Source organism: Morus notabilis, unplaced genomic scaffold (assembly GCF_000414095.1).
Source record: "Morus notabilis unplaced genomic scaffold, ASM41409v2 Scaffold11, whole genome shotgun sequence".
NCBI lineage: Eukaryota > Viridiplantae > Streptophyta > Magnoliopsida > Rosales > Moraceae > Morus > Morus notabilis.
This window is the reverse complement of record NW_010360658.1, coordinates 261,988-284,967: the sequence shown is the minus strand read 5'-3', so window position 1 is coordinate 284,967 and position 22,980 is coordinate 261,988. Positions and strand designations below refer to the sequence as shown.

Below are 22,980 nucleotides of genomic sequence, written 5' to 3'. Positions count from 1 at the left end.
GTTAAGTATAGAAATTCTAATTGAGTCTACCGATGGTCATATATAGGATGATCTTAATCCTGAGTTCTTAACAGACTCTTATTTATGGATTTGTGTCTTTTGATTTACTCGGTGCGGATTCTGAGATCCTGAATCCTATTCTTTGTATTTTGGAGACATGATGAAGTAGGTAGCCGGGAATGTTATTACACGAGATGGAATCCATTCCTTCTTAAGAAATAAGTAGATAAATAATTCTCTTGAGGGTTGATTCGGTACTTGGACCAGTAGGAGCTCCGATTCATGAATGTGTTTTATGAATCACTGTCCATTAGAGAATCAATGGTACTCAAGGATAAAGATTTAATTAGAGAGGTCAACAGATTTTACCTAGCTCTAATTATGAATTATTTATGGATGATTGATCTATATGCAATGACTATATCAAATGGTCACTTCACAGTTTAGAAGTAATTTATGTCTATAATTTCGAGAGTGCAATTCCAAGTTTATAGTGGAGTAACTATTGGAATTAATAGAATTAATTAATTAATTAAAGTGTTTAATTGATTATTAATTTTATTGGAGCTTGGGATTATAGGTCCATTAGTCCCCGCATCGTCCTAGTAATTCTACCAGACATATAGGGCAAAATGGGAATTTTAGAATTACGAAATTCTAAAATTAAACAGTCAAAAATAATTAATTGAATTTGAACACATCTAGATTTATCCATTTAAACTTATTTGATAAGTTGTTCAATTTAGAATTCAAATTAATTTAAGTTTGACTTAAATTGAAATTTGAATTTGAGTCAAAATTGGATTACAGGATAAATGATGATTTTCTCTTCCTTCCCTATCTGAAATTGGCGCCACATAGGGATGAGAATCCCCTATCTTGGCCGGCCACACTTAAGGATAAGAGAATGGAAGATTTTGTTTCAAAATTCAAATAGGAGATAATTAACAAGCTTTATCTAGGAGATAGAGATTGGATTCCTTCTAGAAGTTTGACTTCTACTCTATAAATAAGAGAATAGTATAACATTGTGAATACAATTTTTTGAGACACAATTTTGGATACAATTCTTAAAAATGAATTTTGCCCTAATTTTTAGAGGTGGCCGAAATTCTTTAAGAGTGAGAAGGAAAAATTATTCTCTAAAAATTCCACATCGTGCATGCGTTGGTGTTTGGGGAAATTCGAGTGTTTATTGTAACCCATTTTGTCTCATGTGTGCCCACATACGTCTTCGTGGATTCTAAGAATTGACGTGGAAGACATTGATTTTCTAAACACAAAGCTTTGGAGCAAGGATTGTTCGAGGTCAAAGAACTCAAGTTATCAACTGAGTCGGCCTCCAGGTATTTTTCCTAATTGAGTTCTTAATAAATGAATTAATGAGATTAATTTATTCGTGCATAAATTAATATAATCTATAGAGTATCTCAAAGGTTTTATGAAAATTTTTATTATACACGATCCGCCTTCCCGCCACGCTTCCGCATCCGAATTCAATTCAGAGACCAACATTAAATTACTTACAACCAAAGTAAGACCTTATCACCACCGTAGTGGCCCGTCCGGGTTTCGGGTTCTGCCCCCAAGGATACGATCTCCATATCCTATCTAGGCCATCAGCGGGCTTACCAATTTATAAAATCTTTTGTCTTAAGAAATCATTCATTAAACTTTCTAAAATAGTTCATTATAATTCCAATAGCTAAAATCAAGCTATGGTGTCAAAAGGTTTTTCTTTCGCAAACATGCCCTTTCTTTAAAACATTTGCAAGGTCAAAACTCTTTGAAAATAGGCTAACAAAGAAAGGGATCAGGAATATCCTACCTCTCGGATGTTAAACCTGTAGCTAACTTCTCGTCACCCTAACCTCCGCTTTCCTTAAAGCTTTAATACTTGATCTTCTCCACTAGCTTTATGACAAAAGCAGTGTCTTATGAAGTATTTCTCATTCATAAAACGAATTAAGCTCAATCATGTTTAATTATTTCCTATTAGTGTGCCTTGACTCGAATCTAAATTTCACAAATGATTTTATAATCAGTTTGGGGGTTCTTTAAAGATTGAAATCCAATTCATAGGTTTGGTTTCCTATTTAATTTCGGCTTAAAAACAACTTTTTAAATAAATTTCGGCAGCATGCCGGCATAAATAGGAAAAATGCCAAACCTGCAATTCAAGTTCAATTTCAAAATAAATTCTACAGAATCCATCAAAATCAGTATCCAATCAATTCAACATGTCCAATAACTAAAAACCCCCAAATTTCATTCAATTCTAACAACAATAATTCAAATCCAAACCCTAACTCAAAATTATTCAAATCTAACCAAAATCAAACTTTCTCAAGTTTAAAATTCAAATAAAGAGTGGGTTTCAAGGGGTTTTACCTCAAATTAGTTGATGGAGCATTGTTTCCCTCTATTTCTCCCATTTTCAAGTTTTTTTCTTCCCTGTTTCGGCCGGGAACTCCAAAAGAGAGAGAGAGAGAGAGATAGAGAGAGAGAGAGAGAGAGAGAGAAAGGGAGATAGAGACTGAAAGAGAGAGAGGTGGCCGGAGAGAGGGAGGGAGTGGTGGCCGGCAGTGAAGGAAGAAAGAGAGAGAGAGAGTTTCCGTGGAGAAGAAAGAAGAAAAGGAAAGAAAGAAAGAAAGAAAGAGAGAGAGGGAGAAAGGGCTGGTCTAGGCAGCCACGGGAAGGAAGGGAAGGGAAAAAGAAAAGAAAATATATTAAAATTAAGTGTATTTTTAAAACTTTTGGGGTGAAAATTGAAAAATTGAAAGTAATTTATAAGTCCTTAAAATAACTCAAAAACCTAATATTTAATCACAAGATTAATTAGAAAAAATCAATTTTAGGCACACTAATATACACAATTAACTTAATTAAACATGTTTAATTCTAGATGGCGTTACATGAATGGAGACAAATACCTTTTAAAATGTATTTCTAAAATTTAGGAAAAGAAAATAAATATTTTTTACATTATATGAATTTTAATTTTTTATGTTTTACACTTGATTAATACCTTTAGTCAAAAGAATTATATTAATTAAAAAGGTGTTAATGAAGAGTAAATGATAAAAATATTAGAATGAGTTCACCAATTTTCTCAAGAAAAAATAGGCATACAGTTTAGGCATAACTATTTTATTTTTAAGAGTAATTATATTTTCACCCACTACATTCATTAATGTCCCCACCAATTCATAATTTATATTTATTATAATTTTATCTTGCACTAAAATTACATTAAAACCCATTAAGATATCCCGCATTAATTATAAATGGACATTAACATTTTTCAAAAAGAAAAATAAAAGCGCATACACCTTTAACTATAATAAGAAAAGTATTTTTCAAAGTAATAAAAAACATACCCCTAGACTAAAATCAATTTGAAAAACAAGAAATGAAGAACAAGTTTTCATTAGTTTTGCCTATTATTGATATATTTAGCAAAAACAATTAAGGGAACAGCTTTGCAATGATCAAACTTAGAGAGTTGTTCTTGTGCTTCCTTGCTCAAAGAAGAAAAATAACGAGGCGGAGGTAAGATGAAAACAATTAATAAATAATGGTAAAGAGAATTGCATTATTGAAATATATACATATATATTATTAATAACTGGAAGTGATTATATTATTTCATAAATCAAATCAAGATTAAAATTAAGTATGGGTATTAAAATGGTTAAATTAGGTATTATGAAAGCTAAATATAAAAAGATTGATTTTTTAAATCTTTATTAAATGAGCATTAATTAGTGGGATCTCTATGATTCTTTGAAGTGCAAATATAACTAGGTAATCTTGACAAATATTCTTTAAAAGTGTATGAGTTAAAATTTTTATTTTTTACTCTTAATTTATAACATTTTTAATAAAATAATTATAATAATAAAAGTGTATTATCAAGAATAATAGAGTAAAGGTTCAACTGCACTCTCTAGATAAATTATCTATTTTTTCAATTTATGACTACTCTACTTTAAACGGGCTTATTTGGGCCTTTCTAAAACTGGCCTCCTTTTTGAGTGTGTAGGATCCAATCGTTCGAAAATCACCCCGCGGCAGCACCGCCTTCAGCCCTGTGGAAGGGTGGGACTGTGACTATGTGAGAGTCCCTCTGTTTAGCGGTCTTCTTTCCATTTTCTCCCCCAATTAATAGAACAATTAAATATTGAAAGAAAAAAGAGTTCTCCAGAAATACAGTCGCAGAGAAGAAGAAGAAGAAGAAGCAATGACGACTCGTATAGCGCCAGGAGTGGGAGCCAACTTGCTCGGCCAACACTCCGCCGAGAGAAACCAGGACGCCACTGCTTACGTCGGCAATCTCGATCCTCAGGTCCCCTCTCTCTCTCTCAACTTCTGCCAATTTTTTCTTCTTCTTTTGCTGTAATTTGTTCTGGAAATGGAGGACATTAGGGTTTTTCTTTTCCGCGGAGTGCTCTGTACTTTCGTTTCATAACCTCGCAATTCGTGTTCTTGCAGATTAGCGAGGAGCTACTCTGGGAGTTATTTGTTCAAGCCGGTCCCGTCGGTACGGCTCTTCATTTTCGTCGCTTTTGAAGCACTTTCTTTATCGTTTAATTGAAATGGATTCTATTGAAATTTATGACTTTTAGGGCGTGTTTGGATTTGCAAGGGTTTGTTTCTTTGATATGTAGGATACCTTTCATTTGTTGTAATCGTATACTTCGTCTGTGTAGTCTTTTGTTTGTAATTAATTGGTTTGAAGACTTTTTGCTTTTTTTTTTTTTTTTTTTTTTTTTTTTTGGGTGGAAAAGCTTTCAATTGGTTCGAAGACTTTTAAGAACTTAAAGAGTATATATTTTTATGTATTTTGCTTGTGGATTCCTCATATTCGTGGGCAGTAGAAGTTTGGGTTCGATACTGTGAAAGATGGGATCAGTAAGTGAAAGTTCATTAATGCTTTGTTTGATAAGAGGGAAAGAAATATAACCTAGGTGGGGAAATTAGGGGACGGAGTCTCGACCCCTAAGCTCTTTACCCAATCCATTCCCTCGTCTCTTCTCTCCCCCAAACAACCATAGGTCCAAAAGTCCTTCGGCTAATCCCCTCATATCTCTCCTTCCTTCCACTTTTCCTCCTACCAAATAAGCTCTAGATTTCATCTTTGCGAGATTCAGATCGTCAAAATTTGCTGAGTGTGTCTTTAGAGTATATTGAATTAGTATAGCTATCGTTATTCTGACGTAGCAATGGAATTTCAATCAATATATAAAAGAAGTGATACAATATTTCCTTCTTCCTTTCTTCTTGGTTGTCAATATTTCCTTCTTCCTTTCTTGTTGCCCTTATTCTCTCTCAAATGTGTATCCTTTTTAGATGAGGAGTACCTTATCCCTAGCTTCAAACACTTAAGATTTGACCTTTTCAAATGCTAGATATGAATTTTTATAAATTGTATATGGGACTACTTACTTAACTACCTAAAGTTCACTTATGACTTATTAAAGAAGTTTACTCGAGGAACTTAACTAAGCAAAGATCTCTCTCTCGAATACTAGGATTATACTTGAACAACGTTGCGGTACTCTTGGAGTTAATTTGTGACTTGTATGTCTTTACTTGTGATTAATTGGTTTAGGGCCTTTTCTAAGAATTGAAACAATGCATAATTTGTCTTTTTTATCAATAAACAAAGAAAACTCAGGCTCCTGTTTTTTTTTTTTTGTTTTTTGTTTTTTGTTTTTTTTTGGTGATCAATTGATTTAAAGCATTTTGTAAGAAAATGAAAGATTGCCTAACTTTCTCCTCCTTATGTCAGTTAATGTGTACGTTCCCAAAGATAGAGTCACAAATCTTCATCAAGGATATGGATTTGTCGAATTTCGAAGTGAAGAAGATGCTGATTATGTGAGTGATCTTTATGCAATAATGCTCACTGAGATTAGTGGTGTTCTTGTTCTTTTATATATATATATATATATATATATTTTTTTTTTTTCAACTTTGGAGTTTTCTTTTTTAATTGTATTTGTGGAACAATAATGCAGGCAATAAAGGTGCTTAACATGATTAAGCTATTTGGGAAACCAATACGTGTGAATAAGGTATTTTCATTTCCAAGCTAGTACCTTTCATATTTCTATGAAATATAAACCTGATAGAAATTTACATAGCTTCAATAAGTTATAAAAAATTGTTATGTACTTATGTGATGTGCAACTTTGATTGAGTCTGTGGTCTAATTTCTTCCTAGGCATCTCAAGATAAAAAGAGTTTGGATGTGGGGGCGAACCTCTTCATCGGAAACCTTGACCCCGTAAGTACTAAAAAATGGTAAAAATTTGTATACCAATGTTAATTCTATACTACCAGGTTTAAACTTTGTAACTTGTTCTATTCTTTTCTGGCAGGACGTAGATGAGAAACTTCTTTATGATACTTTTAGTGCTTTCGGAGTCATCGTTACAAATCCAAAGGTATGCTTTACTCATACATTGGCATACAATTCATGAGCTGTTTTGTTGAATTGTCAAAATTTTTGGCGAATATTATTATATTAGAAGAAGAGTGGAAACAAAAGGAGATAAGTAATTATGTATTATCCAGTCATGCAGTTTATCGTCATTTATGCAAGTTACTGTTGCTAAACCTTTTCATGCTTACGGAATTTGCAAGTGCTGGTACGCATATTATCTAGTCTATCTTTTACATGTCTGAATGACAGTGCATTTTCTTGTTTTTTAGCTTTTACTAAATTCAACAAATGTGTATGAATTGGCTAAGCCTAAAACTTGTACATATTATGTTTTCGCTCAGTAATGGACAGCTTGCTGTTTTGCCATCGTGTACTTGATATCACGCCATTTATCCTCATATGAACATTCTCCAATATCATATCTTGTGATTGTTCATTTTTCTTTTTTCTTTTTTTTTTTTTAAATCAAAACAAACAATTTACTTCTTCTGATGTCTTAATTCCGATATATTTAGAGTGGTGTTGTCGCTGATTGGACTTTATTATCTTTGGCAAAGCAAGCCTCCTAGTAATAGTATGTATGACAGTGTCAGTATCTAATCAATTAAATTGGATCTAATAATGGCACTTTTTTTTTCTCAGATAATGAGAGATCCTGATACAGGAAATTCCCGTGGTTTTGGTTTTATTAGCTATGATTCTTTTGAGGCATCTGATGCAGCGATTGAGGTACGCTCTTGTTCCTGTAATGGTTAATCCTTTGACACTGTCATAATCTGCTTAGAAATAAAAGACTGCGATGAATACTTGGTCTTTTGTCATATCAGAAGTAATATTCAACTATTTAACTTGGTTGACATTCATAAACTTTAATGCCTAGTCCACTTGGAATTACTTAGTGTTTGTTTGTTTGGAGGGTTTAGATGGGTTGGAACCAACTTTTGGGTTTAAACTCTCATTTGCTTGTGTGGTGAATTGAAAATAAGAAACTGAGATGAAAAGCTTCTGTTTTTCATTGATACTGGATGCTTTACACGGTATACATATATACAACAACCCTAACATTAAGTCTGTATCCTAACAATTTAGGAAATTAACAAATTAGGAAACTATCTCTAATTCTAAGGAAATAATTCGTCAAACTAATTGCCTAAAAAACCATCTAGCTATAGACGGTTTTCCAGGCTGTATTCCAGCTGTACACAGTTTTTTCCACACTCCCCCTCAAGTTGGTGAATAGGCATTTTCCATTCCCAGCTTGGATACAATCGTCTGAAAACCTGAGCTACTCAACCCTTTGGTGAGGACATCAGTGAGTTGACCATGTGTAGACACATAAGGCATACAAATTAGTCCACTTTCAAACTTCTCCTTGATAAAGTGTCTGTCAATTTCAATGTGCTTGGTCCGGTCATGTTATACTGGGTTGTGAGCTATGCTGATCGCATTGTTATCACAATAAAGTCACATAGGGCCGTCCCACTTGATCTTCAAATCTTCAAGAATAATCTTCAACCAAAGTTGTTCACACACTCCTTGAGCCATGGCTTGGAATTCAGCCTCTGCACTCGATCGAGCTACCACGCTTTGTTTTTTGCTTTTCCATGTTACAAGATCCCCCCCAACAAAGGTGCAATATCTTGAGGTCGATCTTCTGTCAACAATTGACCCAGCGTAATCGGCATCAGTGTATGCTTTAGGAACTAATCCTTCATTCCTTTTGAACAAGATACCTTTTCCCGGCGTTCCCTTTAGATACTGTAGAACTCTATGGGCTGCTTGTAGATGGACTTCTTTGGACTATGCATAAATTGGCTAATTACACTCACTGCATATGCGATATGCGATATCTAGTTGTGTGTGAGACAAGTAAATGAGTCTTCTCACCAAATGTTGATGCATTTCTCTATTTACTGCAGCATCTTCCTCTGCTTTCCCAAGTTTTAAATTCGGATCCATAGGAGTACTCGCTGGTTTGCATGCTTTCTTGCCAGTTTCCTTGAGAAGATATGTGACATACTTCTTTTGAGAAATGAAGATTTCCTGCTTCGAGTGAGCAATTTCAATCCCAAGAAATTACTTCAACCTTCCTAATGCTTTAATCTCAAATTCCTTAGCCAAATGCTGACTTAATACCCGCTTCTCCTCAGAATCATCTCCTGTCAATATTATGTCATCAACATACACCAACAGAGCTGTAACTCTGTTAGGATCCTGGACTCAAAAGAATAGTAAACTAGCAAGAATTTGAACGGAATTCAACTAGTAGTACTTTTTATTGAATATTGATCAACTTTCTAACTTCAACGAGCTCAAACAAGGCTCCCGATTGGCAAGAATGGAAAATACAGGAAAAATAAAGATAGAGAGGGATTTTCGAGGAACCCCACAACCTCCCAAGCTTACAGCTGAGTTACCAGAATTCTCCACCCCTCCCTCAAACCTCCATCCTTTCCCCAAATACTCTCCCTTCCTCTAACCAACTTCCCACGTCAGCAACTCCCACCTTCAGCAATGCTCACATCCCCAGACGAGCCATCCCCACTCACCAGGCCCCTTTCCTTGGGCTGAACTTCTCTATTTGGGCCTGGGCCCGTAGCATCCCCCCTCTTGGCCCTCCTAACATAGACTTTCCTTACTGGAGGTCTAACAAACTCCCCCGGAAGTAGAATGTTTGATGAACAATGTATGATCCCCTTGGCTTTGTTTGTATCCCAAAGTCAACATAACTCTTGCAAATCTCCCAAACCATGCCCGTGGTGACTGCTTAAGGCCATACAGTGCCTTCTTCAATCTACACACAATATGAGCAGTCAAATTCTTCCCATACCCTGGTGGAACCTCCATATAAATCTCTTCCTCTAATTCCCCATGTAGGAAAGCATTTTTGACATCAAACTGTTGCAACTCCCAACCATAATTTGCCGCTAGTGACAACAATACTCGTACTGTGTTCATCTTTGCTACAGGGGCAAATGTCTCCAAATAATCGATCCTATAGGTTTGAGTATATCCCTTGGCTACTAACCGCGCCTTGTACCTCTCAATCGACCCATCTGCTCTATACTTCACAGTAAACACCCATTTACAACCCACTAGTCTCTTTCCTTCCGGTAACTTCACCAACTCCCAAGTTTTGTTCTTCTCCAACGCCTCCATTTCCACATTCATAGCTTGTTTCCATTTTTCATTAGATAAAGCCTTAGACAAGGTGGTTAGAATGGTGATGGCATTTAGATTTACAGGAAAGGCTCTATTAGAATGGTGATGGCATTTAGATTTACACGAAAGGCTCTATGAGATGGTGAGAAACTGTTAAAGGATAGGAAATGTGCAAGAGGATATAAAGGTCGCTTTGTACACTCTCTAGTTCCTTTCCTAATGGCGATAAGAAGATATAAAGGTTGCTTTGTACACTCTCTAGTTCCTTTCCTAATGGTGATCGGAAGGTCCTGGTCATCATTAACCACATGAAATTCAAATTTATCTTGTAAAGAATGGTCAGAATTTGTTACCTCATTCAAAGGATTTAAATTGGATTCTTGGACTTGCATAGGTTCTAGAACAACCTTCCTCTTTGTGAACACGTTGCCTTTGCCAAATCTTACATTTTCTAGGGTAGAATCGATTTTTTCTTGTGGTTCATTTGGTGTTTCAAGTACGGGTTCAAGGCTGGGTATGGAGTTATGGACTCAGTGGGTATGAATGCAGGTATGGATTCAGGAACATGGTTAGAACAAAATGGACAGGGTGTAGCAGGTGTAGGATTGTCCGACTTGGAGATTGATGACAAATCAAGCAAAAAACCTTCCTTATCCTCTTTCAATGAACTCCCCCCCTGAGGATAAGGATTAGAGAAATAAGACTCTTGTTCATTGAACGTGACATCTATCGAGACGTAGAATTTCTTTGACGGGGGGTGATAGCACTTATACCCTTTTTGAGTTGAAGAATATCCCACAAAGACACTTTAGAGCCCTTGGATCTAATTTCCCCCTATTTTGACTATGAACATGGACAAAGGACACACACCCAAAAATTCGGACAAGGTTATTTGTAGTATTCAGGTTTGGGTAAAATGATGAGAGTATGTCCATGGGACTTTTAGAATCTAAAAGCCTTAGGCACATTTTTTTGAAACAAGGCCCGGGTTTTTTCAAGATGATCACCATTTTTCCTTTCTGTTACTCCATTTTGTTGTGGAATGCTGACACATGACGATTCGTGTACTATTCCCTCTTTCTGAAAGAATGGAGTAAGAGTTTGATTGAAATAGTCTCTGGCATTATTGGACCTAAACCTTTTGATTGAGACCCCAAACTGATTTTTGACCATGGAATGGAAATTTGGGAATACAATACTAACATCAGATTTTTGTTTAAGTAGGAAAATTCATGTAACACGAGTACAATCATCAATGAAAGAAACAAACCATCTTGCCCCCATAAACATTAGAAACAATGGATGGACCTCAAATATCACTGCGAACAAGATAAAAAGGAAATGAACTTCTTTTATTACTAATTTGAAAGGGTACACGCTTGTGTTTAGAAAGTTCACACACTTCACACTGAAATCTTTCAACATCTAAACTTTTAAACAAGGAAGGAAACATAGTTCTAATAACTCTAAATGATGGATGTCCAAGTCGACAATGATGGAGAAAATTTTTTTCTTTGTTAAATAAGACACTCTGCTATGAAGGAAGAAGGTGAACTGCCCTTGATCATGTTCAATTGACCTGGTGTTTCAAGATGGTAGAGGCCATTCCTTTCCCTAGCACGTCCAATCGTCCTCCCTGAAATACACAATAACTACTATGAAAAATCACATTACAACATAAATCTTGAATGAGTTTTTGTATAGAGATTAGGTTTGTGGACAGTTTAGGAACGTGAAGAACAGTTCTTAAAATCACAAATGGGCTTCTTTTGATATTCCCTAAACAGGCTACAGTGATTAAGGATCCATTGGCTGTGGTTACTTTCTTATTGCTTGGACATGGGGAGTAGGTTGAAAACAAGTTGGGTGAGTTTGTCATATGGTCGATTGCGCCTGAATCCATGACCCAGGAGTTGGCAAGGGTTGTGTCCGAAACATTTAAACTAATGGAAAGAAGGAAACTCACCTGAATATGCCAAGGAGCAAGTACCTGGAGTTTCTTCAGTCTTACCAAGATTGTTGATGAGTGATCTTAATTTTTCTATCTCTTCTTGGTTGAGACTACTCAATTCCTTCGATGTTGATTCTGCTTGTGGAGTTGCAGCAATATAGGCTTTGTCCTTTGTTCCGTGGCTGATTTCCTTTCTGTCCCCATTCACAGCTTGGTGGCTTTCCATGAAGCTTCCAACATGTATCACGGGTATGACGAGACTTCTTGCAATAAGTGCACCAAAGACTATCACGGTTTTGGAACTTTGGCTGGCTGTTTTTTTCTCCTTCAGGTTCTGTACCCCTCTCCATGTTTGTGACATGTTTGTTATTACCACTAGCCACCGTACCCGGACTATTAGTCTGGTTTGTGGTTCAAGCATTAACCCCCTCCTGCTCTCTTCACTCCGAATTAGAGCCACTACTTCATTAAAACCTGGAACCTCTGGCTTCCCAAGAATCTGTATCCTTACTTGATCAAGTTCTGGATTGAGTCCAACCAGAAAATCATAGACCCTGTCTTGTTCAATAAATTCCTTTAAGATAGCTGCATTCTCGGGGCATTTGGTATTAATTACTCGGTAGTGATCCAACTCCATCCATAAGGTTTTCAATTGGTTTGCATATTCAATGACAGACTTATTTCCTAGTTTTGTCGCTATAGTTTTTACCTTAACCTCGTGTACTTGGGCTGCATCCCTAGCTTTGGAATAAGTCTGTTGAATTGCATCCCATATGTCCTTGGCGGTAGCCAAAAACATGCAAGTTTCACTGATTTCAGGAATCATGGAACTCCACAACTACGCCATGATCATAGAGTCTTCTTCATCCCATGCTTCAAACTTCGGATCATTTGGTTTAGGACCTGTTCCCATAAGATGGCTAATCTTTCCTTTTCCTTTCAACACCGTACGGATGAGTTGTGACCACTTAAGGTAATTTCTTCCATCTAATCTGTACGCTGCCTGAATATTCTACAATTCTTCTAGTTGTTGAGGCCTGATTATCTCCTCTTACTGGACAGCCTTAGTCTTCCCTGTTTCCGACATGTTGAACTACAACAAGAGGATGGATTGGATGGGCACTACAGCAAGATGATGAGCTAACATACCCGGTAGGAATTGCTGGACAGAGGCTGATAAACAAACAAAACAGGAATCGGCAATAAAGGCCGAGAAAAGAATGCTGATCAGAAAAAAAAAAAACAAAAAACTCCCGGCAATGATGGCCAAGAAGCTCCGGCAATGAAGGCCAAGCAAAAATCTCAATCCCAGAGATTCGAGCCTAAATCTTTGATACCATGTTGAAGATTTAGGGGTGAATGATAATTTTCTCATTGATCAGAAACGTATATACAGCCCCCTTTTATACATCAAGACCCCGGTTACCCTAATGCTAATTACATCAATTATCAATTCTAACAGAATTGGGGAACAAAGGGAAAAAGGAAACGAATCAGTAAAAACAGGAAACTAATCAAAACAGAAAAGGAAACTAACTAATAGAGATATTAGAAATGATTCCAAATCTCTTTATTCCTATTCTACTTTGTCAAATATTCTAGGATCTCTGAATTTTCTAGCTGAGAATTTCAACTGGTGAATTGAAAATAAGAAACTGAGATGAAAAGCTTCTGTTTTTCATTGATACTGAATGCTTTACACGGCATACATAATATACAGCAACCCTAACATTAAGTTTGTATCCTAACAATTTAGGAAACTAACAAATTAGGAAACTATCTCTAATTCTAAGGAAATAATTTGTTAAACTAATTGCCTGAAAAACCATCTAGTTATACACGGTTTTCCAAGCTATATTCCAGCTGTACATAGTTTTTTCACGGCTTGCATAACATTTTGAACTTGAATTTGGGTTTAGGGTTCATTTGGACTCAAAATTGAAGGTTTAGGGTTCAAAATTGTTCCATTATTATTGAAAGACTTTCTTACTAAAAGAATAGAATAAATAGTAATCCTTTCCCCGAGATAATCCACTAAAAAATAAGAACCATAGTATATTTTACAATGCAATAAAGTTACATAGCTTATATTTTTTATTGATAAAGGGATATTTCCACGGGGTTGCCTTGGTATCACGTGCTTATGGTTGTATTGAATGATCCCGGCCATTTGACTTAATGCATACAGCTCTGGTTGCTGGTTGGGCCATTTTACTGTTCACAACTCAACCCAAAAGTTCCCACCAATCATTTTCACTCACATTTTTTTAAAAACCCATAGTTCTAATATTCTAACAAAACACTGGTTCAAACTTTATTCCATGTTTAAACCTTACACTACTAAACGCCAGTTCAAACCATAAAAACCCACATATAGGTCCAAACCCAAAGGTTTAAACCCACGTAATTCTAACTCGCAAAGCAAACGGGGCCTTAGAGTACAATGCTGATCTGGATTTTTTTTTAGCAATTGTCTTTGTGGTTTTATGTCTTTTCTTGTTGTCTTCTGTCTTCAAAATCTCAGAAATACCAACTTGGCTGTGTTTTGCTTAATGCTTGTTATCTAGAAAACCACCAAGTGAGTGAGACTGCACATGTGAGGGCTGGACTGATTTTTTCTTTGTTTCAGGCGATGAATGGCCAATATCTGTGCAATCGTCAAATAACAGTGTCATATGCGTATAAGAAAGACACGAAAGGAGAGCGTCATGGTACTCCAGCAGGTGAGGTCCTTATTTACTGCTTGCTTGTTTTGCGTCTCTTGCCGTATTTTTTATTGATATCAATTACTGACTCATCTTGGTAGACTTTTTCGATCAAGACAAATATCATTTTTGGATTCTTTGAGTTCTTGTAATGTTTTTGAAATGGAGCCAACTTACTTTGGATAGTTTTTTCATATCGCACATGTCAATTTGTAATTAGGAGTTTGTGTTTAAAGTGAGAATAGTATCTATCAGTGCCACAAGTAGTAATAATGCATGTTCTGTACCATTATATCGCAGAGAGAGTTTTGGCTGCAAGCAATCCAAGTTCAAAGAGCAGGCCTCATACTCTGTTTGCCAGCGGGCCTCCAACACTTCCCAATGGTCCTCAGGCTAATGGTACTATGGGCGCTCCTGTGCCTCCACGGCCCTTTGCAAACGGTGCCGTTGCTTCAGGCCCGATTCCTGCTCTCCGCCCGCCGCCACCCCAAGGTTTGCCCTTCCCACCCATGCAGGTACCTGGACAACCAGGTTGGCAGGGTCAGCCACAGCAACCAGGTCAAGTTTTGCCACCACCTGTCATGCCTCCGCCTCCAATGCAGCATTTTAGACCTCCCCCGAACATGCCACCACCGCCCCAACAGGCCGCCCCGCTTCCTCAAAGACCTCTTCCACCTCCCATGGGGATGGCCCAACCACAAGGTTGGCGACCACCACCTCCTCCTCAGCAAAGGCCCCAACTCATGCCGCAGGGATCAATTCCTCCCCTTCCCCATCATAACCTCCCCCCACCACCTCCTCCTTCAAGTTGATTATGCTTATTGTAGCATATTTTCTATTTCTGTTAACTAAGTTCCGAAAGTTAAGAGGGACTACTTATTACTAAAAGAGCCCGAGTTTTTTAGAACTCATCAACCTTAATTAACATGTTCTTATAATTTTGTTGATTAAATCTACTCCGCAATCTAAAGCTCTCCTTGTACACGAGAATTTTCTGAAGTGACCTTTGTTATATCGTGCAATCTTAATCCGTAGATCAATCATGTGTTGAAAAAGATCTGTTAGTATTACCACCTTTCTATACACCGCATTGAGGTGATTTGTAAGTATCTTTGTAGGCAATATTCTGCACTTGTCTACAAAGTACCCTCCTTAACAATCACTTGCACTTAGCCTTGTAGACAACTAATCTACACTAGAATTATACAAATAAATAAATAAAAGAGGAATCTATTCTAACTACAGTTGTGAATAGCTTTTTTTACTGGAAAAACTACATACGAACCCTGAAGGTTGATCGACGTCTTTAGCATGCGCACCGTACGGAAGCTTATACATATATATACATATATATATATAAATATATAAATATGCATATATGTATATACATACATACATACATATTACATCCTTTTGATGTCTGTAATTGGGGCAGTATTCTTATTAGCAAGCAGAAACCAATGATCAATCTTGAAGCCTTCAAAACCGAGTCACCAAATCCCAAGGCTGCAGAAAAACAAATATCACAACAATCCAACGGTGAAGAGACGATTGGAAAACAGAGGGTCCTGATTCTTTGAAGCATGCTTCAAGGATCCTACTAAACACAGAGAGATACGTAGAATCCGAAAGATCTAATAAAGAGAAGGGTCTGGCTCTTTTAGGGAGGAGTGTCTGAATTTTGAGCCAGTTTCTTGAGTTTGGCAAGGAATCTCTGATAACGTGTTTGCCTTCTGTGCTCCCTCACTGAGACAATACAAGACTTTACAACATGACCATACCACACAAATATTTCCCATTTTCCCCTCTCCTCTTTCTTTGGAAAACTTAGGGTAGGAACTAAGTTTAATTTTTTAACGGTCTAATTTATGACCAGAAGAAATTTTTCATTGCGTACTTTAACATAGATATTCACAAATTAAAAAGTTCAAAAGTTAATAAACGGTTAAAATAATAGTATAAAAATGCCTACCCACCATAAAAGTTGCTCTATTTTTTTAGGCCCAGGGTTAAAAAGAAGGGGGAAAAAATACAAAGAATTTGGCGTGAGGTTCACGGAACACAGTGAAAGAGAGAAATAGAAAGAGACTAGCCTTTATCTAAATCTATCCCTAAATTGCATACCCGAGGCCTACACATTTTTTATTAACAGAAAAGGCAGAGAAAAGGGTAAGTGATAGTTTTACGAGCAACACCTGAGGCTGTGTGTTTACGTACATATTAAAAGAATAGTACTTCTTTTTGATAATCCAAAACATGTATACGGAATGGCTTTGTTTAGCAAGTCTTTCTGTTTCTGTATAACTTACCAGTACTAGAAATTAATGCAACACAGACCAAAGCATGGATAAACTGAGGAATCTATGACATTAGCCCATGCGTGTTTTGGACTATTACATGTAATGTTGAACAAAACTGTTCTTGTGACTCAAAACTGTTTGAGAGCATCATAAATCTTATCTCAATAGTATCAGTAGCTTTTTCACAGTAGGATGTTAGTGCATGTTAAATTTAATTAAAATCATGTCAAAATAAGTAAATATATATATATATATACACACACAAAATAATAGAACTTGATAAAAATTAAACGGTGTATTAGGAACCTTACCTGTAGGTAAAAATACCCCACCATAGAATTCTTATTATTGCACATTGGGCTCAATAGCAGTTTCCGTAATTAAACAGGGTTTTTGTTTGACAACTTGTAAGTTAGAACACAAAAAAAACACGATACGAATTGTTTTTTATTTTTATTTTCATTTTAAAAATATTTATTAAATAAATACAGTTTACAATTATTTTTATTTTCGTATCTCAAAAAATATATAAAATTATTTTCAAAAATAATCAAAAATTAATTCTAAACGCACCAAATAATTTCTTTAGTTTTTTTATCTTCAAAAGCCATGATAAACGGGTGGACCCAATCGGGACGGTATCCATGTGAAGAAGAATGATTATGCAAAGAAAAAGAGTGTGAGAGAGAACGGGATATTTTATATTGACAATTGGTCATTTAGGAGTTATTTAGTTAAAAAATTCATATTTCAATTTAAATCATAATTCATAATTTATTATACTATTTTTTTTTATAAAAAATACACATAAATTAAAAATAATTCTAATTTAATAATTTTAATTTATAAATCTTCTTATATTCACTATTAATTCATTTGCAAAGTTACAAAATCATTTCATACTAGTCAGTCCTATAATTATTGGTCAGTGTCCAATGGTTGGTCAATGATGGATAATATTGCAGAGGCCAAATCGCTTTCATGCTTCGATCCACGTGTTGCTCTGCTGTTTCCTGTGGAAACGACCGTGCCCACCAAAAAGTGCCCAAAACTCGTTAAATTATCTGTAGCGCATTTAGGTATATGGAAATGGTGTCTTTTTTTTTGGATTATTTGCATATTCACCCCTCAACTTATAGGGATTTAAAAACTTACTCCTTAAATTTTACTCCTTAACTTGCAAAGTAGTTACAAATTATAATGTGCTTCATTTTATTCATAATTATGTTAAAGTTAGTGATAAAAAAATACGTTCGATGAAACTTTTTAATATTTTAATTCAAACCGTAATATAAATCTTTCAATTTTTTCAATGTTCAATATCTTAATCTGGCAAAAAGCAGAGAAAGTTTGATACAATAGCTGCAACTTTTTGTAAGTTGAAGGTATAAATTATCAAAATTAAAAATTTAAGAGGTAAGTTGTCAACCCCTAATAAATTTAGAGGGTAAATGTGTAAAAATACCTCCTTTTCTTTGGAAAAAAAATATAGAAGTGGAAGTTGAAAGGGGTCCATTTCACCTACTGTCACGCCGGGTCTCTCTCTGTGTTTCTTGTTTCTTTGTTTCAATAACTAATGCAATATCACTATTACGTATGAATAATTCAGCAAAAAAAAAAAAAAAAGTATGAATAATGATTCGATAGCCAGTAGTACCTTGCACGGATTTCGACTGCTTAATATAACAATACTACTGAAATAGTAAAAAGTGACGGCTTTATTGATTAGTGTTAATCAAAAGAGCTTAATTCTTTCCTTTAGTTTATTACTCTTTTTTATGCTCACCATGTCCTCCACTAATTCCATCTTCTAAATCATCCAATCAACAACCCTACCTGTCTACAGTCTCAACCAAAGAAGATTCTCAGTACATAACAAAGGTCAATTTTGTAATTTCATAATTCCACAAAAAACTTATTATTTCTCTAGTGTTTAACTTATCAAAGAAATAAAATAAAAAAGGGTTGTAAATTACATTTTTATACTTCGTACATCATCAGATTAAGTTTAATAGACAAATTCACATATACCCTTTTCTAGTCAATATTCTATTTTGACCGTAAAATGTCTAAAATGCCTCTAGGAAAATAGGAAAAACATAACACCTAAAGAGATTTTAAAAACAAACAATAATTAGAAAACCTAAAAGCATATTTGAAAAGAAAAATGAAAAAAAAAAAAAAAAAAAGCCCCAACCATTTGCTGCCCCCTGATCTTCCCATTCCTCTTCTCTGTAAATTTCCCAAACCCAAACGAATTATTCAAACAAAATCAAACCAGCGAGCTAGAATTGTTATATATAATCAACTACAATTCTGTAAATTTCCCCTGATCTTTCCAATTCTAAAAACCAAAGGCATACTTTTTTAATAAACTTAAAACGCAAGGTATAAAAATGTAAATAACCCAACAAAGAAAATCATGTTCTAGCTTCAAGATTTCTTATACTCACATCATACACTGGCGGAGAGTCATTAAAATCGTATGTATTTTACGTACTAAAATAATCTTGTGGATGAAACTCGAGGCAATATTTTCTTCAATACTCTCTACGTAAAATGCATGCAATTGGATTAATACGCCTCCATTAATATACATTACAAAAATAGAGAGTACAACAAATATATAATCATAAAATTGAAAGACATTAGCAAATCAATCAGATAATTTGCTACTACGCACTTAAATCTTCTTTTTTTAGCTTATTTAATATAATATATGATTTCTAATTTAAAGAGCCCTAGAAACTCTTCTACCAGAGGCGGAACTAGATCTCGTACTGGAAGCACAGAACAAGACTTCCCAAATCTCGATAAAAGCTCGGACGATAGCCCCATGGTGGTGCTTTGAATTGAGCGACAAGAAACAGTGCAAGAGCTGCTCCAAATCCTTGTCGTCGAACATCTGCTTCTCCAGAATCATCTCCATCATTGACCTCTTGAAATCCTCGTACGGATCCTCCGACCTCTTCACCACCGCGAAGCTCTCCCTCACCTTCCCCTCCACGCTGCACGGTATCAGCCTCTGGAACACCGACAGCCTCGCGGGCGCCGCCGTTTCGGACGACGTTTCGGTAGTACTCCACCACTCGCTCTCCGAAACGCGCCGTTTGGCGACCTTCTTCTTCTTCTTCTTTTTATTACGTCTGGTTGTGGTCGTCGGGTGATGATTCGGTGCGGCGAGCTCGCGAATGGTTCCGAGAGAGTCGGTGGAGAAGCTTCTAGAAGTGGAGACGAGAGTTTCGATTTCTTCGTCGTCCACGTCGTCGTCGAAGCCGTCGCTGCTGAAGAGTCCGCTTTCCGCGGAGGAGGTGCTGACTCGGATGGTTCTTAATGTCGTTCTCTTCTGCTTCTTCATCTTGGTTCGTCGTTTTTTCTTCTTCTCCGCAGAAGGAGGAGGCGGCGGTGGGGGCAAAACGTCGTCGTCTTCGGCGGAGGAGTTGTAGATTTTGCGGCGAGGAGTTTGGGTCTGGACGACGTCGTTTGTCTTTGGCGTGGTGATCACGTGCCAGTACTTGTCCTCTTTCTCCCAGCGAAACTCGGGCGGGGATTCGCTGCGGTCGTCGTCAGAGAGTGTGGGCTTCGATCTGTTGCAGCATCCGAAAGCGGACGACACGTGGGGCTTCAGGAAAGATCGATGGGGTTTGGATGGCAGTGGTGAGCGGTGTTTGGGAAGTACGGTAGGGGTGGCCGGAGAGAATTGGGAAAACGACGAGTCTTTGGAACCGCATGAATGGAACGAAGGAATGATTCTGGAAATCCTTAACCGGAATCGCTTCGCCATGTTTGTTTACTCTCTCTCTCTTTTTTTTTTTTTTTTTTTGTTTCTTCCCTTCCTTTGTCTCTGTTTGTTTGGGAGCGTAAAGTATAGTGAATCTATTTGTCTGTGAAAAGTAGGGTTTTATATAGGAGGTTTGGTGGGGGAGTTTTTGTCAAAATGCCAAAAGAGAGAGCCAATTATTGCAATCGAATATAATTTTTATTTTCCTTTTATATTTTTTCTAACAAAACTCCAATCAAATCGCTTTCTAAAGCGAAATCTTGTCACTAAACTGTCTGTTTATTACACAATAACATTAGTACTGTTTATAGTTAATGGTACTGCAATGAAGTGACCGATCACTGTACACCTTAATCAAGACTAAAGTTAGCTTTGTCCTTTGGTTGATATTTAATAAGAATGTTAGATTTCAAGCTTTATTTGCAATTCTATATGCCTATATATGTGTGTGTGTGTGTACTCTTTGGTTACGAGAGAAATTTCTAAATACATGTCAATTACTTTAAAATCTTTCGTTTTGGGAGGAATGGAATTTCCCTTGCCATGAAACAGAATAATTCAGAACCAAAAAGGACAGGCAAAAGCCAATAGAAATCCCAACAAAAAAGACACTAATGGGATTAATTTTATTTGTTAGTCAGCTAGAACAAAAAAAAAAAAAAAAAAAAAAAAAAAAAAAAAAACTCTGATCTTACAGATAGTCAATGTAACAAGCTTATACCCAATAATTAATAGACTAAAGTCATGAGAGTGCCTCCTTTTCACCAGCGTGTTACATGCTTCTTTTTTTTTTTTTTTATCTCTCTTATTGAATTATGTTTATTAATTAAAAGGTAGCTAAAGGCAAAGATAGATGAAGCCGCCTTGTCAAGATATGAGAAGGTAGGAACTAGTGTATATTAATCAGGCATGATATGAGGTGTATGATTTGGGCCGTACACTGACGGATTCTTGGCATGTAAGTAGATTACAAAAAATTCTCATAGAGCTAAGAAGTACAAGGTGGAGCATTCCTTTGCCTGCTAATTAACAGAAACACTGCAAAAGAAAACCCACCTGAAACTCAGAATTATATTCTATTTGCATTCAATTCGGTGGCCAAAAGTCAATAATGTCACGACAAGATTCACATCTGAAATGTTGGATTATGTTCTGATACTTCTGATTTTTCATCCAAGATAAATGAAAAAAAAAAAAAACAATGAAAAAGTGGCTTTGATTCACTCTTTTTTATGATCAGCACATAGTATATATAATATGAATAGTTAAACCTTTTCATGGTACTATTTGAGGAGCCAATTCACTTATAAACGCTCACAATATATATTACTTTGTAATTAGTGGTACATATTTTTATGTTCGACCAAACATACTTTGCATTTAATAACTTTTGCAATTTCAAATATTTATTTTTATCATTTTACATATTCATTCAAACATATACTTTCAAAATATTGGAGCTGATAATGATTTTGATGGGATTGGGATTAGATGTCTATAAGTAAAATGAGCATCTAGGCTATGCCGACAATTTTGCCGCCCCTCTTCTATCTTCCAAAAGGATCGGTAAAAGCATATAATTACTGCTTCAATTTGCTGAGGACTTGAGGGAAAACCATGGAAGTAGTTTTTTGGAATTTATCCGTTGATGGGTGGCGAGTACAAAGAAGCGCCAAAAGGTCATTTCATGACTCTTCAAATGAGGAGGGGCAAAAACAAAATATTAACTCAATAAAAAACCGGGAATGTCGTTTTTCACACATCATTTTTAGCGAAGAAATTTGAGCCGGGAGGTCAGGAGATAAAGTATACATTAATGTCAGTGAAAACTATATAGTAAGAATTAAAAAAAAACAAACAAACAACTCACCCTGCAAGATGGCAGGCTGGCTGGGACCCATTGGAACCTTACGAGCTATGAGTGGGAATTTCCTTAGGCTCCTGATGGTTGCTAGTCAAAAAGAAAGTGTTAAAAGCTTCGCAAATAATTAATTTATTATATGTTGGATTCGATTTCCTAATATCTCCTCTGCTTCGCTTCTCTCGATGTTCTTTAACCACAGCGTCATTATAATTATGGTGTAAGAATTGAGTCAGAACCGGACTAACTCAATCGATCTGATTCAATCCGGCCCGAAAAAATAGGGTTATATTTTTTAAAAAAAATTTGGATTTAAATAGGCCCAACCCGTAATTTATGGGTTGGGCCGTGGGTCAGGCAATATTTCACCCGAGTTGCCCCGACCCGCCCGAGTTTGTAAGTATAAGTTTGTGTAACCCTAAGTTCCTTCCTCTCAGCTTTCGCAGATCGCACGCAGCCTCCCCCTCTCCTGAGTCCCCTCCAGTTTCACTTCAAGCCTCCCTCGCCTCCCAAACCTCGATCTCGCCTCCGTTGATCTCGCTCCCTCACCCCCTCAGTCACGCATTCTCTCCATTTTGCTTCTGTTTTCACCGTAAGTGTTTTTTTTCTTTATTCGATTCTATCAACATGTGGGTTAATGCTTGTTCCAGCTTTATTTTGTGTGTCATCACTAGATTATTCTCTTGATTGATGGATTTTAAGAAAAAAGAATTCATTTCTTTGCTTTGTTTGTTGTTTCCTTTTGCTGTTTTCTGTTTGTGTGTGTGTG

At 36.2% G+C, this 22,980-nt stretch overlaps 2 protein-coding genes across 2 annotated transcripts; one reads left to right on the top strand and one right to left on the bottom strand.

Moving 5' to 3' along the window:
• Positions 1-4,066: 4,066 nt before the first annotated feature.
• On the top strand, positions 4,067-15,315 carry LOC21397752 (splicing factor 3B subunit 4). Its single transcript, XM_010096976.2, has 9 exons — positions 4,067-4,348; positions 4,495-4,543; positions 5,795-5,883; positions 6,024-6,080; positions 6,230-6,292; positions 6,387-6,452; positions 7,094-7,180; positions 14,194-14,287; positions 14,570-15,315. Exons 1-9 carry the CDS (start codon positions 4,244-4,246, stop codon positions 15,079-15,081), a joined length of 1,122 nt encoding a protein of 373 aa, XP_010095278.1. The 5' UTR covers positions 4,067-4,243; the 3' UTR covers positions 15,082-15,315.
• Positions 15,316-19,254: 3,939 nt separating this feature from the next.
• LOC21397751 (transcription repressor OFP7) lies at positions 19,255-20,419 on the bottom strand. Its single transcript, XM_010096975.2, has one exon. It carries the CDS (start codon positions 20,351-20,353, stop codon positions 19,301-19,303), a length of 1,053 nt encoding a protein of 350 aa, XP_010095277.1. The 5' UTR covers positions 20,354-20,419; the 3' UTR covers positions 19,255-19,300.
• Between the last annotated feature and the right edge of the window lie 2,561 nt (positions 20,420-22,980).

What these genes read in the sequence shown, in the direction of transcription:
- LOC21397752 (XM_010096976.2), top strand. Translation starts at nt 4,244, where the DNA reads ATGACGACTCGTATAGCGCCAGGAGTGGGAGCCAACTTGCTCGGCCAA. An exon ending in TCATCGGAAACCTTGACCCC is followed by an intron (nt 6,293 to 6,386) that starts GTAAGTACTAAA and finishes CTTTTCTGGCAG; the next exon opens with GACGTAGATGAGAAACTTCT. An exon ending in TCATCGTTACAAATCCAAAG is followed by an intron (nt 6,453 to 7,093) that starts GTATGCTTTACT and finishes TTTTTTTCTCAG; the next exon opens with ATAATGAGAGATCCTGATAC.
- LOC21397751 (XM_010096975.2), bottom strand. Translation starts at nt 20,353, where the DNA reads ATGGCGAAGCGATTCCGGTTAAGGATTTCCAGAATCATTCCTTCGTTC.